This window comes from Peromyscus californicus, unplaced genomic scaffold (genome assembly GCF_007827085.1).
Source record: "Peromyscus californicus insignis strain IS unplaced genomic scaffold, ASM782708v3 Scaffold_4__1_contigs__length_199733344, whole genome shotgun sequence".
NCBI lineage: Eukaryota > Metazoa > Chordata > Mammalia > Rodentia > Cricetidae > Peromyscus > Peromyscus californicus.
In genome coordinates, this window is record NW_026294562.1 from 112065607 (window position 1) to 112082487 (window position 16881).

Consider the following 16881-nt stretch of genomic DNA (forward strand, 5'->3'; position numbering starts at 1 on the left):
AAATATTTTTTTTCTCTGTCCAGAATAGTCTCTCCTTATGTCTCCTGGATTGTTGGTTGTTTTCCAACATCAAGAACCTGTGACTTCATGATTTCCAAACCTCCTCTACCAACACCAAAATGACGACTTCAGAGAATTTAAAGTGCAAAGAAACATCCTAAGCAAATTATTTACTTAGAGAACTTTCAAACCTTTGATAATTATTTTTTCAATATTTTCTGGGCAAATATGGGCATAACTCTTTTGAGTTTTTATTAGTTTTGAGGAAAACATGAGGATGAAAATGAAGTTTCGTAGGCTAGAAGAGGCATCTAGATAAAGTCCTGCCATGGCAAACATGAAAGATCAAAGATAAATTTAGAAACATGAATGCAAAGGGAAAACAGCAGCCATTCAGGAACCATCAATAAATTCATGCATATGTATTCCTATTTATAACTTCCAAAAGATTTCTTTAACTTAAGATGAGCTAGAAGTCAAATGTGGTGTGATAGCACACATCGGTAATCCCAGCAAGCCAGAGATAGAGGCAGGAGGGTCAAGAGCTCAGAAAGCAACAGAAAGAAATGATAGAGATGGAAAGAGGAGACAAGACAGTAAAGAGAGGCAAACGTAAGTCAGAGATACACTCCAACTAGCTTAAGCCACAAAGTGCCAGAAACAAGTAATGAGGGAAGAAAGCTTTAAATGAAGAAAGAATAAGGAGAATAGTCATAAGGTCCCTTCCCCAAATAAAGTCAGAAATGAGCGAGATCATCAAAGCAAGGCCATAAAAGATTGTGGATAGGAAATACCAATCTCAATGTTATGGGTGCCTATAAGATATATGATATCATCATTTTTAGAATTCTAAATTATATACAACAAAATACATAATATTCAGCTTTCTTCTAAATATTTATTGTCAAAGAATGAATATGAAAACAATGTTTCAATACATGGTAAACATCTCTTTATATATGCCCATTTTATACATTGGGAACAACTGCAAAAAAAGAATTCAAAGGGGAAAAGTATTCTGTAAATGACTTAATATCAGGGGTAGTTGTATGTCAGCATAAAAGATACCCAGAAGACAACTAGAGCATTTTTACAAAACCACAGAAATGAAAGTGGCATTTATCGCCAATTACTGTAAAGAATGATTTCCTTCCTGTATATAATAATTATGACAAAATTTTCAAGAACGAAACTGCATTGCACTAAAAAGTTCCATTGGAACAACTTAAAATGACAACTTTCTACTGAAAACATGAAACCCAAACCATAACTAACTTTTTTCTAACATTAATGACTAATATGAAATTCTATCATTTGTTTCAAAAAGTTTCTTCAATCTTCTATGCCCTTGCATCATATCTTACTTTGGATTAACTCTACATTTTTTTACAAGCTAAAATATGTCCTATAGGTTCAGTTGGGAGTAAATCAAGTTACTACTATAGATAATAGAATCTTGGATTAAAAAAAAAACTCAAGAAAAATTGTAACAACAGAACAGAAGAGTCTTCAGTTGATAAAGCTGAGGTCTGTAAAAACAATGTGAAGAGGAATGGATCTCTTGCAAACAGATGCAATAGTGGCCGTAATGCAGAAGAGCATGTGTGAGGTGAGCAGTTGTTGCTGGCCAACAATAGGTCCCTCAGATGGGTTTGATGAGACCTCACACCCATTCCCACTTCCCATCATGGTCACAGGTTATCAGTGAGGAAATATCCTCTCTACCATGGAAATAATATGCAAAATAAGCACCAAATGAAAATATGTCTCAGGAAAACTTCATATTCTGATGAGGATATAGTTGACAATGAGTAGACACTTGGCTCAATGGGGTAGTTATTTTACATCACATTACATCGAACTCCTTCTCACATATCTATGCCATGTAACAATTAATGGAGAAAAGCATTCAAAAGAATGAAGGGTAGTCTGACCTATAAAATCGAATTGAAATTTAAAACACTTTTCTTGTTTGTAGAAGCAGTAGACATACCAAATTTAGCAATTAAAATACAAAACTCATGCAATAATTTGACTAGTCTCTGTTTAAAAGTATGTGAATACTAACCTTTTTTAAAAATTAAAAACAACATAAATTCTCTAGATCAATTCATTAAATTATTTCCATAATGCAGATTCATTAGTGTTACTCCACTAATCCTTTTCAGAAGAACTTGATGATCACCTTTAAAAACTTATCTCATTGTATCAACTTACTTTTTAAAGAAGGAAGACAAAGAGAACAAATGTAACATTTTCTCATGAAATATTAACTTTCAATAATATGACAACAATTTCTAGAAGTTTTTAAAAAATATTTCAACTTTTAAGAAAGTGAGTCTTTTGGCTTTAGACCCCTTAAGTTCCCTCTGCTTACATAAAGATACACCTAGAACATCAATTGTGATTTCTCCTCCTCTCTCTTCCTCCCTCCCTCCCCTCTTCCTTCTCTCTGCCATTTATAATTGTAAGAAAAGTGAAATAAAGTACTCAGAAAAATATTTGTCTGCAGAAATAGTAGATAGAGTAAAAAACACACACTGAGTTAAAGAAATCAAAGACATTGTTTATTGGCCTCATTTCCCAAACCTTTCCTTCTTGTTGCATATAAACCAACAATTGCCAACATGGCCAGGTACAGCTCCAAAATATCAAAGACAGCTCACCCCTTCCAGTGGTCTTATGGGGAATGATAAACAGTCCTACTTTTCAACCCCAGGGAGGAAAAGCACAATTGTAGATGTTTGAATAGGTTTAGATAGCACTGCTTCCCTTTACATACACTATTTTAGACAAAAGCACCTCATTGACTGGGATTTTTCTCAATACATCATCCAAACCCACAAGCAGATGGATTGAACAACATAAAAAAGCCATATAATTTCTTTAGATCTTATATGAAAATATGTCTTAGCGTGGTCTCAGGTTCAATAGCATAGCAATCAACATAACTGAACAAAATTTGAAACTATACTAGCCCAGAACCGTAAATTTCAAGGTTGTTCTTAATTTTTATTCAAACCTCTCCACAAACTTTATTACTGATGTCATCTTTAAAAAACAGAAAAGCATCTTTAAAAAACAGATTTCACTAAGGTCCTATGGAATAAAGTTCATCTCAGGTAGATCTAGACTAAATTGAACCCGTAAGGTCTCTGACCTATAATAAATGATGCTCCAGAAACCCCACTGGATTTTGATCAAAGTTATAACAGTTATTGAAAGGGGGAAAAAAGCAAGTGCATGTCTTATTTGAGGGAACTTCCCAAGCATGTTATTGAATAATAACCATGTTATTTATAAGAATAAAGAACCAAAGTTGTGAATTACCACAATAGTGGAGGTTTACAGTGGAATAAACTCAAATATGAAGTCTATTTTTAATTATAAATAATAAAGCTATAATTTTGTTCAGGGCAAACACAATCACTTTGCTATCTGCTACAACTACATAATCATTCAATAAATATTAAGCTCATAGGAAAGAGCTCCATTGTACCAGTTACTTTTTTAAAATAGTATTTAAACTGAGCTTTAACAAGCTAAGGAAAACCCAAAATCTATAGCACTGAATCTATTCTGATGATAAATGGTGACACCAAGTGCCTGATTTATTAATTCATATATGTCTATATCATCTTAATTTTACTATAGCATATTACTGAAAAAGTACTACTGAGTAGATAGTAATGCAACGAGTATTTACTCAAAACAAGGCAAATTTTTGCTCTCCAATGGAATACAATATAAATTACAAATACCATAGCCAAAAAAAGGAAAACTTAAATGTTATATATGAACCTCATAGCCCACCTTTCTTCTTGACTGGCATTCTTGGGTCTCTCCACTGACACTGGACTCGAGATCCCTTTGCAAGTCTCTGCTTGATCCAGCTGAATTGAGATGGAGCCAGGTTAACTGTTGCAAACCACTTCACGCTTCAGCCTTGATATTCAGGCTGAGTCTTCTATTTCAAATAAAGAAAATAATGATGCATTTTTCCAGAACCAAATAGTTTACACTGCCCACAGTGTTCAGAGGGAAAAAAAATGTTTTTCAATTTTTGTAAAATATGTGTTCTGTTTTAAAAACTGAGAAAGTTATTGTCTGCATAGAAAATGTTATTAAAACTCCTCTCTTCCGGCAGGAATACTTTTGGATGTTCAATGACTAACTCAGTTAAGGCACAGACCAATTTTAGGATCTTTGTCTCATTACTTTATACATGATCGAAATGGTTGGTAATAAAGAGCATCGATTCTTAGGAAAATGTTTAAACTTCCCCCTTCAAAAATACTTTTAAAAACGTCTGACTCTAGTCTTTTAAAGGGTGTGTGAGTTTGAACAGTTTTCTGGGGCAGAACAGAAATGCAAAGGCCCCCTTCTATTTAATGGTTCCGGATCTCACCCCCTCAGTAAAACAGGATCCAGCTTGTCCCTTTCATATTTTTCTTCTGTGCTCTCCAAGCCCCCAAAGCTTGATCCTTAATGCCCCTCTGATTCTGATCCTCCCGTGTATTAACCGAGAGGATTGAAAAGAAGGAAAGCAATCCCTTGGCATGGAGACATTAAAGTGACAGTGCTATCCAATGGGCACTTGATGCAGGATGATTTGGCGAAGCAGACTTCTTCACACTGGAGTCATTCACATCATGCCATCTCTTTGCATCCAAGCAGCTCCCTATCCGGCAAGGAAAAACACTGAGGCTGCTGGAGAGGAGAAACCAAACCTTACCCCAAAGGTGTTTTCAGAGATGCTGTAGTAGTATTAGGCATGCAACCACACACTATGCAAATAGTCCGCGATATCCTAAATGGGAGTGCAGCTGTTTGGCTTCCACATCCACCCTTTCTCAGTCTTTCTCCAATCTACCCACCTTCCTTTTGCAGAAAAGACATTTCTCTGCCACCGCTGGCCACCCCTGCCCACACCCCGGTCTTATACAGAAGAGCACCGAAATGTCCTGCACCCTCCACGCGATGAAGTGTTTCCTCGGGCAAGAGAAACAGCAGCACTAGAAATTATATAACTCTCGAATTTGGCTTGTCTAAGACATGGAGACCGGAGGGTCGGGGGTTGCGGGTCTGGGAGACGCTGCTGGGCATTTCACGTGCACGGAAGCGCGCCTGGCCTCCTCGCAGCACCCTCCACCCCTGAAACACTGGCCGACCAGGGCTCTTCGGGGGAGCAGGGGAGAGGGGATTTCTAACTGGACCCTTTCCAAGCGGGGCTTGAGGGTGGACTATGAGGGGACTGAAGACTGGGAAGAGCAGGCTAGTCCCGTGCTGCTCTGGCCGCGCCGGGGAGGCGGGCTGGAGGCTCTGAGGAGGAACCCAAGAAGCCACAGCCTTGACACACCGACCAGGCCGAAGGAGCGAGCTGCTAGTGCTGGACTACCCCAGCCGCCCTGAGAAGAAGGCGCGCAGCAACAGGCCTGAGCCCGAACCGCCCCAGGTTCCCTTCAGGTTGGCCAAGAGGCGGCCAGGCTGACAAATTGCAGGCAAAGGACAAGCAAAGCTGGCCGGAGGCGGGCCCTCGGGCGCCTGGGCCTTCCTCGGAGCCAATGAGCAGTCGCAATTTCCGGACGCCACGCCCAATCTCCGCCCAGCTGGGGGGGGCGCGGCTTTTGACAGGGTGGGGGCGGACCCGGCGAGAGGAGCGAGCTGTCAGCCAGCTGCGAGTCCCGCCCCAGGCGCTCCGGCCACGCCTTACAGTCAGTCACGTGAGGCGCCAAGATGGCGGTGCCGCAGACGCAAACTGGGTCTCCATTGAGGGGTGCTGGTATGGTGCAGATGGAAGATAGAGAAGCGCCCCAGGTAGGCGGAAACATGGGGTGGTGTGGGTCACCTCCTCGGAGATGGTACACGTGAAAGAATTGAGCAAACAGAGAACTGGTCCCGACTTTATGGAGGGCTTAATAAAGTCTCCAGTTCCTAACAACGTAGACCTGAAGTCTACTCCAGATTAACTGTATCTTGTTTCTCTTCCTCGAGGACCTTTTACAAGCCTTTTCTTTGACTAGGAATACCTTCTCGCCTAACCTCACCAGGCCAGACGTCTATTTCTATCATTCTGTTTAAGTTTTCTGCTTTTTATTGATCTTGTTTGTCCTGACTTAGCGCCAGATTGTGATGGATTCTTGAAAACATTCACTCTTTTGATGACCTAGGAACCTAATATACACTAGTGCTGGATAAATCGTGTAAGAATGTTGGATAAAATTCTGAAGGTCAAGTCAAAAGTATACTTAAAAATACAACACACTGTAAAACACTTTGCAAACCGCACACCTACATAAATGCACTTACTTGTACAGGGATGGAGATCTGATCGGTTGGGTGACTTGAACTTTCTTAACTTTTAGATTAAAAGTTGATTGTGGCAAAAATCTTCATTTCAACGCTTGTTGAAAGCCTTCTTTCGGAAATGAAGAGGGAGCATTTCCCATGCCTGAAGCCCCTGGCTTCTATCAAACACCAGATGCCAAAAATATTTTCTGTCGCTTTTCATTATTTCAGTATTTACTGTCCTGCAACCATAATTCTGGATACTCCTATCCCCAGAGCTGTTTCAAGGGCCTGGAAATTTTCTGTCAGTGGTGGGGAGGACTGTTCAGTGAATTGGATGAGAGCAGAAAAAAAAATTTCTGTAAGGTTTTTTGATTAGCCATGATGTTATTGATATCTGCCTTCATAGTACACTAGATGGATTGGGTAGAGAATCCCCCTTAGAAAGTAGTTGCCTCTTCTATTTTCCGTTTGGATAGCAGTTGGGGGGAGGAGCAAAAGATTTCAATCTATAATTTGTGAAACATTTTGTTCCCCCCCCCCCCATCTTCCTCAGATATTTTAAAGAAAAAGAACTGACTTCAATACCATTCTATATTAAGGCAGAAAAACTGGTCTTTTGATCTATTGTATACCACCTTAAGATAAAGGAAACCATACTTTGTGTGTGTTGATTTCCTGGAGTCTGGATCCATTGGTTTTTCATTAATTTGAGGTTTAGTATATGCTCTTAACTTATAAATATTAACATGCAATCTATAATGAGACTTTGACTTTATAACTATTTATTGACTAATCCAAAAAATGTAGAGCAAAAAATAAAAAGAACTGAACTTTCAATCAGTAGACCTCTCACTAATGAAATAAGTAAACATTTGCAACCAAAAATTTGGATTTTTAAGAAATGTCCGTATTTCCTTATTAGGATGAAATTAAAACCTCTTAAGCTACATGTCAGAATACCAAAGGATTTAACAAATGTTTCCACAAAGACCTAAAAGGCTGACCCATAGCCAGACATTCAGAATAGATTCTTTTGAAATTTATTTTTTTAATTTTTCACCAGTTCATTGGCCAAACCCTTGTGTTCTTTCAATATTGGTAGTTATCTGCATATCATGTGGACATGGGAACCTTACAGTACCCGAATCCACTGCCATGAATACAGGCTTCATGGTACACCACATAGCTGTTTCTGACAAAGGCCTTACTAGGAAACTGAATATAAAACATAAAGTCCAATATAACCGTGATGCATTGCCTCTTCCCAGGTTGGAACAGTACCCATCTCCAAAGCACTCCTTGCTCTCTCCTACCCACTCCTACTCCAAAGTAGTCTACAGAATGATCTCAGGCTTTCATTAGAGAATACAGGCGCTCATTGTCCACAAGCAGGTACTGTTTGTGCCATTACCTGAAGAGGGTAAACAGGGCCTTCTCTTCTTTTGGAGTAAACAGAGGAAGCTATACTGAAGGAAAAAAATCATCTCAGTGATAAGACAACCTTGCCAATCTGTTGTCTTAGTCATCGTTCTAGTGCTTCAAAGATACACCAAGACCACAGCAGCTCTTATAAAATAAAGCATTTTGTTGAGGGCTTGCTTACAGTTTCAAAGCCTTAGTCCGTTATTTTAGTGGCCCTGCAGCTGAGAGCTTATAGCCTGATCCACAGGCAGCAGGAGGTGAGGTGGGGGCACAGAGAGGAGATAGAGAGACTGCCCAGGTCTGGCATGGACTTTTGAAACCTCAAAGCCCACCCACAGTGACACATTTCCAACAAGGCCACACCTCCGAAATCTTTCAATCCTCAAGTAGTGCCACTCCCTGACAACCATCATTCAAATAGATGAGCCTGTCGCGCCGTTCTTACTCAAGCCACTATATATGTAAACACAGAAATCATCATTTCCCCAGTTTTTGTGTGACTCAAAAGCAAAAACATTATCTTAACAAATAATAAAAGCCCAGTAAATATTGATTAAATCATTCCTTTAAAATATTGGGAAAGCAGATCCCACAGTATCTAGAATATTCCTAGACTCTAAATGGTTTTACTCTGAATATAGTTTTATAAAGTTTTATGTGTTAGTATGGTTAGCTGTTATGACTCTGGAATTTCATTTTTTTCCAGAACATCAAGATGGCAATTTATACACGTGGTCAGCTGATTCCTTCTCTAGGAGATGAAAAATTCAGAAAACCTGTGATCACCGAAATCATTGAAAAAAAGTTTAAAAATTATACAAAAGAGTAAGAGACGCACTAATAACTGAGTCACCAACTTGATTTGCCCATCCATCCTTTCTATTACCTAGTCTCTGAGGATTGTTTAAGAAACTGCTTGCTTTTTGCTCCTTCTGTTTGTCTCTTTCAAATGTTTCGTTTTTGGGTAGTGTCACCACTATAACATTTTGCCAAAATGTTTCTCCTATAGGCTTTCACAGTTTCTCTTGCTTGAATTGCTATCTTAAACAGCTGTCTAAGAAGAGAATCTTCCAGATATTCATGTATGTGGGGAAGGGTTTTAGGAAAACTGGCAACATTGAAGTTCCAAAAGATGCCTATACAAAAGTTCTGAGCCGGGCGGTGGTGGCGCACGCCTTTAATCCCAGCACTCGGGAGGCAGAGCCAGGCGGATCTCTGTGAGTTCGAGGCCAGCCTGGACTACCAAGTGAGTTCCAGGAAAGGCGCAAAGCTACACAGAGAAACCCTGTCTCGAAAAACCAAAAAAAAAAAAAGTTCTGAAAACACAGCTAATAAATAATTCATGGAGAAAAAGAAAACAAACAAACAAAAAACTACCTACTGAGTTGGTTATGAAGAATGCCCTTTTTTTTTTTAAGAACTGGACAGAAATTGCAATGGATTGAGCAATGGATTGAAATAGTGGTTTGTTAGACTGGATAATTTCTTTTGCTTCTTTTTATATATATTGTTTTTATTTATGTGTCTGTTTGTGTAACTGTATGCTATGTATGTGAGCATATACTGGGGGAAGCGAGAAAGGAGCTTTGGAGCCCCTGAAACTCATTAGAGGCTGTTTTAAGCCCCTTCTTTTGCTTCTGAAAAAAAAAATTGCCCAAACTCATTGCTGAAATATTATTTGTACAAATATTCTTTGAATTAAAGCAATTAGCGTGAAACCAGATTGAAGGGTACTTATCCTTTACTGGTCAGCAATTATGATTCAAGTCAGTTTGGCAAGGCTGGGGAGGGACTTGGTGGTCAGAGCTCTTTTTGTTTGAGATCTGCAGTTTAGATGCCCAGAAACCATAGACATTCAAGGTGTGCAGCAGTTCCAGCCTTAGACAACAGACAGGCAATCCCCAGAGCAAGCTGACAGGCAAAACTAGTGTGAGCTCTGACTTTAAGAGATCATGCCTTAACTAATAAAGAACGGTCGTGGACAGTTACCAGTACCAGCCTCATATTCATGTTTGCAAATGTGGACCCCCTCCCTGACACATATAACTCAAGAATAGGTTAAACAACAGTTCAACTGTAGAGCTTTATTGATTCGGGTATGAGCCAGGATTAAGTAAAACCAAATCTGTCAGATCTTGTTCACTGAAGTTTCATAAACCATAGACAAATTATTTCAAATGTATATGGGCCAATTCACAGATAGTTCTTTTCTAGACAGGCTAACCATGTGAAAATAGCTTTTTTTTCTAGATGATCTTAAACAAATAATTTTTTCCTTTGAGACAATTATTTTAATAACACGAAACATTTGATGCTGGGTAAATATGTTATAGTGTATAACTACTGAAAAAACAATAGATCCATTTAAAGAATGTCATGTTAATCTTAGTTTTTTTCCTTTGGTCCTGTCAGTATTTTAGATATGCATGGAATTTTCTATGGAACTACTAGTGCCATGTCTGGAGTACTGGCAAACGCCATTTTCAGAAGCAGTTTCAAGGTCCAACATGAAGCTTTGAAGAGCTTTGCTACCTTAGCTACCCTTCCATTTTTGTCTACCGTCATTACTTACAAGCTCTTTATAACTGATGCTTTGCACTCAGGTAAACTTAAATTCTTCAGTACATGATGTGGCTATGATGAATTGAAGTTCCTCATTAACAAATGTTTGTAATACTCTCAGATATTTGTATGTGATTTTATCATTTACATGTATTTCTTGGTTTGATCTGTGCAACAGTCCTCATCAAGCAAGGCAGGTGATACTCTCCCATAGAACTGGGATTGGGAGTGGTTGTGAACCACCATGTGGGTTCCGAGAAACTGAGCCTGGGTCCTCTGAGAACAGCAAGTGATACTCTCCCATAGAACTGGAATTGGGAGTGGTTTGTGAGCCACCATGGTGGGTTCCGGGAACTGAACCTGGGTCCTCTGTTGAGAACAGCAAGTGATACTCTCCCATAGAACTGGAACTGGGAGTGGTTGTGAGCCACCATGTGGGTTCTGGGAACTGAACCTGGGTCCTCTGTGAGAACAGCAAGTGCACTCAAGTGCTGATCTGTCTCTCCAGTCCCTCTTACCGTTTTTCTGTAATCTTTGTCTAATGACTTTCTTCCCTAATATACTGACTAGAAGTATTCCCTTCCCTCCCTTCCTCCCCCCCCCCCCCTTTTTCAGGATAAGGTTTTTTTTCTGTAGCCCTGGCTATCCTAGAATTCAAAGATGCCCCTGCCTCTGCCTCCCAAGTGCTGGGATTAAAGTTGTGTGGCACCACACTTGACTGAAAGGTCTATTTTAAGGACACTTATATTCCTGGTACCTAGCATATACCTGTCACATAGTAAACAATATGTGTGTGTGTTCACCTAGAATCCAGGTATTGGATGTGATAGGTTAGTATTCTTACTGTGACATTGCTTCTGTAAAAAGCATACATAAATGATAATTCTTCATATTTTAGAGTATAATAAGTACAGTTTTAAAACAAGATGCGTTTAAGCCCGTTAAGTGCCAGACTTTGAATTCCTAAAGTCCTTTCTACTGTTTACCTGTGGTTGCAAATAGCAAAATAACTGTGCTTTGAGGGACAGCTGCTCTATTTATTAATTGTTATCTTAAATCTTAAAGGGAAACCAACTTTTCTTTCACTTTCTAGGTAACATAAGCAGGGAAAACTGTGTTCTGAGAAGTATACTGATTGGCTTTATATGTGGTGTTTCATATCCCAGTGGTCTGGCTTTTTCTAAAAATGGACATTTGGCAGTAAAGTAAGTCTGCCCATTCCTTCTCTTTTTACTTTATTCTTCCATTTTTCATCCCCCAGCCGTGTGTGTGTGTGTGTGTGTGTGTGTGTGTGTGTGTGTGTGTGCGCGCGCACACGCGCGCGCGCGCGCGTGTAATTAGAAGTCAACTCCAGGTGTTATTTCTCAAAAGCTGTCCACCTGATTTTATATTTTTGAGACAGGATGTCACTGGGCAGCCATGAATAGCCTGGAGCTCTCTATGTATATCAGGCAGGGTTTGAACTCAGAAATCTGCCTGCCTTTGCTGGTGCTGGGTTTGAACACATGCCACTATGCCTGTTCACCTTATGTTTTTGAGACAGGGTCTCTCATTGGTCTAGAGCAGTGGTTTTCAACCTGTGGATCCCAGCCCTTTTGAGGGGTCAAACAGCCCTTTCACAATTGTTACCTAAGATCATTGGAAAACACAGATATTTACATTGCTACTCCTAACAGTAGCAAACATACAGTTATGAAGTAGCAGTGAAAATAATGTTATGGTTGGGGGTCACCACAACATGAGGAACTATATTAAAGGGCCGCAGCATTAGGAAGGTTGAGAACCACTGAGCTAGAGCTTGCCATTGGGCTGACTAGACCATGAGCCCCAGGGACCATTCTGTCTCTGCCTCCCCAGCACTGGCTTGTAAGCACACATCACCAGGTTTGGCTTTTTTTTTTTTTTTTTTCTTTAACCTGCATTTCTGGGGATGAAACTTTGGTTCTCGTGGTTGCATGGCAAGTATTTTACTGACTGAGCTCTCCAGCCCTTTCTCTTCTATTCCTTCCTCCCTCCCTCCCTCCCTCCTTCCCTCCCTCTCTCTCTTCCTTCCTTCCTTTTTTTTTGGGGGGGGGGTTGGGGAGTGCTGATAACTTCTTCTTTTTCTTTAGTTACAGGCTAATCAAAACAAAATAGCCTGCTAACATATAATTTTGTTATCTACATGATAGACGTATACTAGAAATGACTAGTTTAGGAAAAATCAGCAGCTTTCAATAGTGTGTCAGTCCAGGAGACATGGTTGTCTCTTTTTCATTTTCAGGTATCATACTGTTCCACTGCCACCAAAAGGAAGAGTTATACTCTATTGGTTAACCCTTTCTCAAACTGGGATGAAAGCAATGGTCGTTCCTCTAGTATTTCAGGCAGTTTTTGGACTATTACATAGCTCACACCACTATGCTGTATGTGAAAGAATGCGTGCAAAAGCTGGGCCTGAAGATTAACCAAAGAATCAGTAGATACCAACTCGGCAGAATGGACTTTTTTGTAAGGACTCAGGCATTGGTCAAAGAGTGAGAAGTAACTCTGCTCCTTTCGCCTAGCATATATCAGATACTCAGTAAATATAAATGTAAAACAAATGCAAGTTTCATCCTTCTTTCTTTGTTGTGTATAGAAATGGGTTTAGTGGGGCAGGAGAGATGGCTCAGAGGTTAGGAGCACTGACTGCTCTTCCAAGGTTAAGAGCACTGGCTGCTCTTCTAGAGGTCCTGAGTTCAATTCCCAGCACCCACATGGTGACTCACAACCATCTGTAATGAGGTCTGGTGCCTTCTTCTGGCCTGCAGGCAGAACCCTGCATACATACATACATACATACATACATACATACATACATACATAAATCTTAGAGAGAGAGAGAGAGAGAAAGAAAGAAAGAAAGAAAGAAAGAAAGAAAGAAAGAAAGAAAGAAAGAAAGAAAGAAAGAAATGGGTTTGGAGCCTCAAGTGTTACCTATGCAGATATAACAGGTACCTGGTATGCATCAGGGATTGTGCATGTAATAAGAAATGATCCCTAAAGACTTCTCAGAAGAGGAATAAGAACTATGAACACATAGTATTTGATGGTTTAAGAGATGCACACATAATGTGAGGGAACTGAGATTGTAACTTAACTATTTAGGCAAATGATGTTATGGGGAAGGTAGCATGAGCTAAATGTTGGAGGAACAGGAAGTTCTTAAGAGGGGAAAATATAGGAGGTATGGAGGTCCTTATGCTGACAGATAAGCACTAGGGGAACGAGGAATATTAAACACACAGGATTGTCTCCTCAAAGGGAGGAACATATAACCTGTTTAAGTTTTTGATCAGTCTGTACTAGGTCATTCCTGTTGTGAGGGGAAACAAAAAAACAAAGCCCAGAAGCAGCCAAGCTCCAGTGGGTCATACAACAGTGGAACTACCTAACTCAGGCAGTGCCACCAGACTCCCCTCCCCACTGGACCAGAACTGGGCAGCAGAAAGGGTCTCAGAGCTGGAGGACTCTAAGTTCTGCTCAGATCACACAGGAGTGCGATCCCTGAACACAGCTGACTCGGTACCAACAGGAAGTGGCTTCAGAGTCCACTTGGCTGGCTCTGCCAAGACCTGCCAAGATGTGTCCCGATATGGAATATTTGTACACTGTGTGAAGATGTGTTGCTGTGATTGGTGTAATAAAAAGCTGAATGGCCCATAGCTGGGCAGGAGAGGATAGGTGGGATTTCCAGGGTGAGAGAAAAAGAGAAGAAGGAATCTAGGCATGAGAGAGTTACCAGCCAGACACAGAGAAAGCAGGATGGGCAGTATGGAGATGGAAGTAATGAGCCTTGTGGAAGAACATAAATTTAAAAATATGGGTTAATTTAAGTTATAAGAACTAGTTAGGAACAAGTCTAAGCTAAGGCCAACCTTTTATAATTAATAATAAGTCTTCATGTCATTATTTGTGAGCTGGCTGCCCAAAGAAAAGTCAAACTACAGTGTCCAGCTGACAATTGTTTTTAATGGTCTTCCTGAGAGAATCCAAGCAATATATTACTGCAGTCCAGATTGCAAAATAATTGACAGGGATTTTATCCCCCTTTTCTGGGCCCTTTTTGCATTAGCTCCTATGCACTTCCAATTATCAACATCAATGATTCCTTGTTTAAGAAACCAAGGATTGAATTTTACAGTCATTGGTACAAAGTTGCAGAGCTGTTGCTCTGAATAGTTTGCTCCTCTGGGTCTTAACAGGTATCTCAATAATCATATAAAATGCTTTGCATCAGAGGACTGAGAAGAACCAATGCTAATTTCACTTTCTCACAGTTGGGACCCCTTGAGTGAGAGAACCCAACTCCTACCCTCCGCTTCTATTTACAGAAAAATTTTATTACCTTCACCAAGGGTCAAGCCCCATACATTGGGTGGCAGTTGTAGGGATCTCTGCAACCACCAGGGCCAATGATCCAAGGTAGGTAAGAAGACAGTTCAGTTCAACAAGACCCAGTAGCAGGTGTTGGTTCAAACTTCGAGAGCCTGACCTTGTGTAGTTTAGGCATATTTAAGCACAGCACAATTTGGTAAAAAATGTCCTAGTGGTGATTAACTCAATCCCATATGCACAACAAAACTTAAGACATGACTACATTGAAACACTTTGTAAAGTACAAGTGACATCTTCCACAAAGATAGGTTCTAATAGATTGACAACGAAAAACAAGCTCAAGATAAGGGTCTGGGGAGGATCCAGTGTGGTCTCGGCCACACACATAGTACAAAGGTTACCGGGCTATTAACCACGTCCACTCCCAGCCTTCTGGGTGGAAACAGGTTATACATCCCTCCCTTTGAAGGCACAGCCCTGTGTTTTGAACATTCCTGTTTCCCCTAGTGTTATCTGTGAACATAGTGACATCCATGCCTCCTACAGAAAAATATCCCTTTGCTCTCTACCCTAAATCAGTATACTAAGTACACTCTTAGTTACAAATTGCCTTCACTTACAATTTAAATACGTATCACCTATCTCCATGTCATATATTAAAAACCAGAAGTGTAATGCTTCAGACCCAGTCCTAAAGAAAGAAACATCTAAAGAAAAGAATTCACAGCACCTCCTTTAGAATCTGCTGAGGCATTCAATTGTGTATTTATCGTCATTCTGAAAATGAACACTGATGAGAAAAGTTATGGAATGAGATCCCATAGTTCATTCTTGTATATGATTATATTAGAAACTGGTAACCTTGGAAAGATGGTAAGGTTGACCTTTCTTCATTTCCCCTGCCATTTGAAAGTTGAGTCACTGTACCTTACTTACCTACTTCAGATTGTCTTTTCTAAGGCTAGAGTGATGACTGAAAGGTTAAGAGCACTTGGTGCTCAACCAGGAGGACCAGAGTTTGGATCCCAACATCCACACAACAAGCTGATCCTGACCTCATGCATGCCTGTAATCCCAGTGCTAAGTCGAGCAAAGACAAAAAGAACATTGGGACTTATGTATACCTATGTTGCCAAAAGACACAAGGTCCAATTCAGTGAGAGGCCCTGCTTGAAAAGGAATAAGACAGAGTAATAGAGGAGGAGACCTGATGCCCTCCTCTGGTGTCAGTGCATGAATACAGACAAGCACACAAACACATGATTTTGTGTGTCTTTCTAAGTCTGACAATTCACTTGGCGTGACTATCTCCAACTTCCCCAAGTTGCTTTGGTTATGGTGTTTGATCACAGCAATAGCAACCCTAACTGAGACAGGTGTCTAGGGAAGGCCTGCCTTCTAGATAAAAAATGGCTCCTTTTTATTTCATGGAGATGGAGCAAAAGAGGTCTCTGCAGCCTCTTATATAAGGGTACTAGTCTTATTCCTGAGGGCAAAGTCCTAACTATATCCCAAAATCCCACTTCCTAACACTATCACCTCATAGGTTGCATTAATTACTTTTCTATTATTAATATATATAATACATAATATAATAATAAAGCACCATGACTAAGGCAACTTGTAGAAGAGTTTAGGCTCTAGAAGGTTGGAGTATACAATGGAGAAGCAAAGGCATGGTGGCAAGAACAGGAAGCTGAGGGCTTACATCTTGAACACAAGCATGAAGCAGAGAATACCAGCTGGACTGTCCGTGGGGCTTCAGAACCCTCAAAGCCTGCCCCCAGTGACATACTTTTTCCAACAAGACCACACCTCCTAAGCCTCTCCAACAGCACCAACAGCTGGCAGCCAAGAATTCAAATTCCCAAGACTATGAGGGACATCTCATTCAGTCCACCACAGAAGATAAGGCTTCAGCAAATAACATTGTGGGGACAAAAACTGACTATAGCAGCTATCATTATTATTGTTTTTGTTGTTATTGCTGCATTCCAACTATCTCTGGCCTCTACTTTGCCTATAGTTACCAGTCTAGTGTATTTATAGGGGGGAAAAACACAGAAATAAAATTCACAGAATTATATCAAATAATTGTGCATGTATACATGTAATATTGGTTCAACATTTATTACATGAAAGACATGTTACTATTCAGCTTTTGGCTGTGTTTCCTCTTAAATGTATGAATCACTACCTTGTTAGCATTATAAAGATTAAAGTACAGAGAGCCAGCAAGATAGCTCA

The 16881-nt window shown here is 40.1% G+C and overlaps 2 protein-coding genes across 13 annotated transcripts in view; one reads left to right on the forward strand and one right to left on the reverse strand.

The window, feature by feature from the left end:
• The window catches only part of Dlg2 (discs large MAGUK scaffold protein 2), a 1877153-nt gene extending 1872171 nt beyond the window's left edge, over positions 1-4982 (reverse strand). For 10 of the 12 annotated variants that reach the window (XM_052714324.1, XM_052714323.1, XM_052714318.1 and 7 more), the window contains exon 1: positions 4878-4914. In XM_052714324.1, coding sequence (XP_052570284.1) covers positions 4878-4899 — 22 coding nt within the window. In that variant the 5' untranslated portion in view covers positions 4900-4914. Of the gene's footprint in view, positions 1-3813 lie in introns of all 12 variants that reach the window. The other 2 variants (XM_052714317.1, XM_052714325.1) reach the window with 2 other exon arrangements.
• Positions 4983-5684: 702 nt separating this feature from the next.
• Tmem126b (transmembrane protein 126B) lies at positions 5685-16791 on the forward strand. The gene is made up of 5 exons (XM_052714349.1): positions 5685-5817; positions 8420-8538; positions 10126-10316; positions 11369-11480; positions 12539-16791. Exons 1-5 carry the CDS (start codon positions 5737-5739, stop codon positions 12720-12722), a joined length of 687 nt encoding a protein of 228 aa, XP_052570309.1. The 5' UTR covers positions 5685-5736; the 3' UTR covers positions 12723-16791.
• Positions 16792-16881: the final 90 nt, after the last annotated feature.

Excerpts from the sequence above, each read along its gene's own strand:
- Tmem126b (XM_052714349.1), top strand. The coding sequence starts at position 5,737 with ATGGCGGTGCCGCAGACGCAAACTGGGTCTCCATTGAGGGGTGCTGGT. Across the intron at positions 5,818-8,419 it reads AAGATAGAGAAGCGCCCCAG|AACATCAAGATGGCAATTTA; the intron begins GTAGGCGGAAAC and ends ATTTTTTTCCAG. Across the intron at positions 10,317-11,368 it reads AACTGATGCTTTGCACTCAG|GTAACATAAGCAGGGAAAAC; the intron begins GTAAACTTAAAT and ends TTCACTTTCTAG.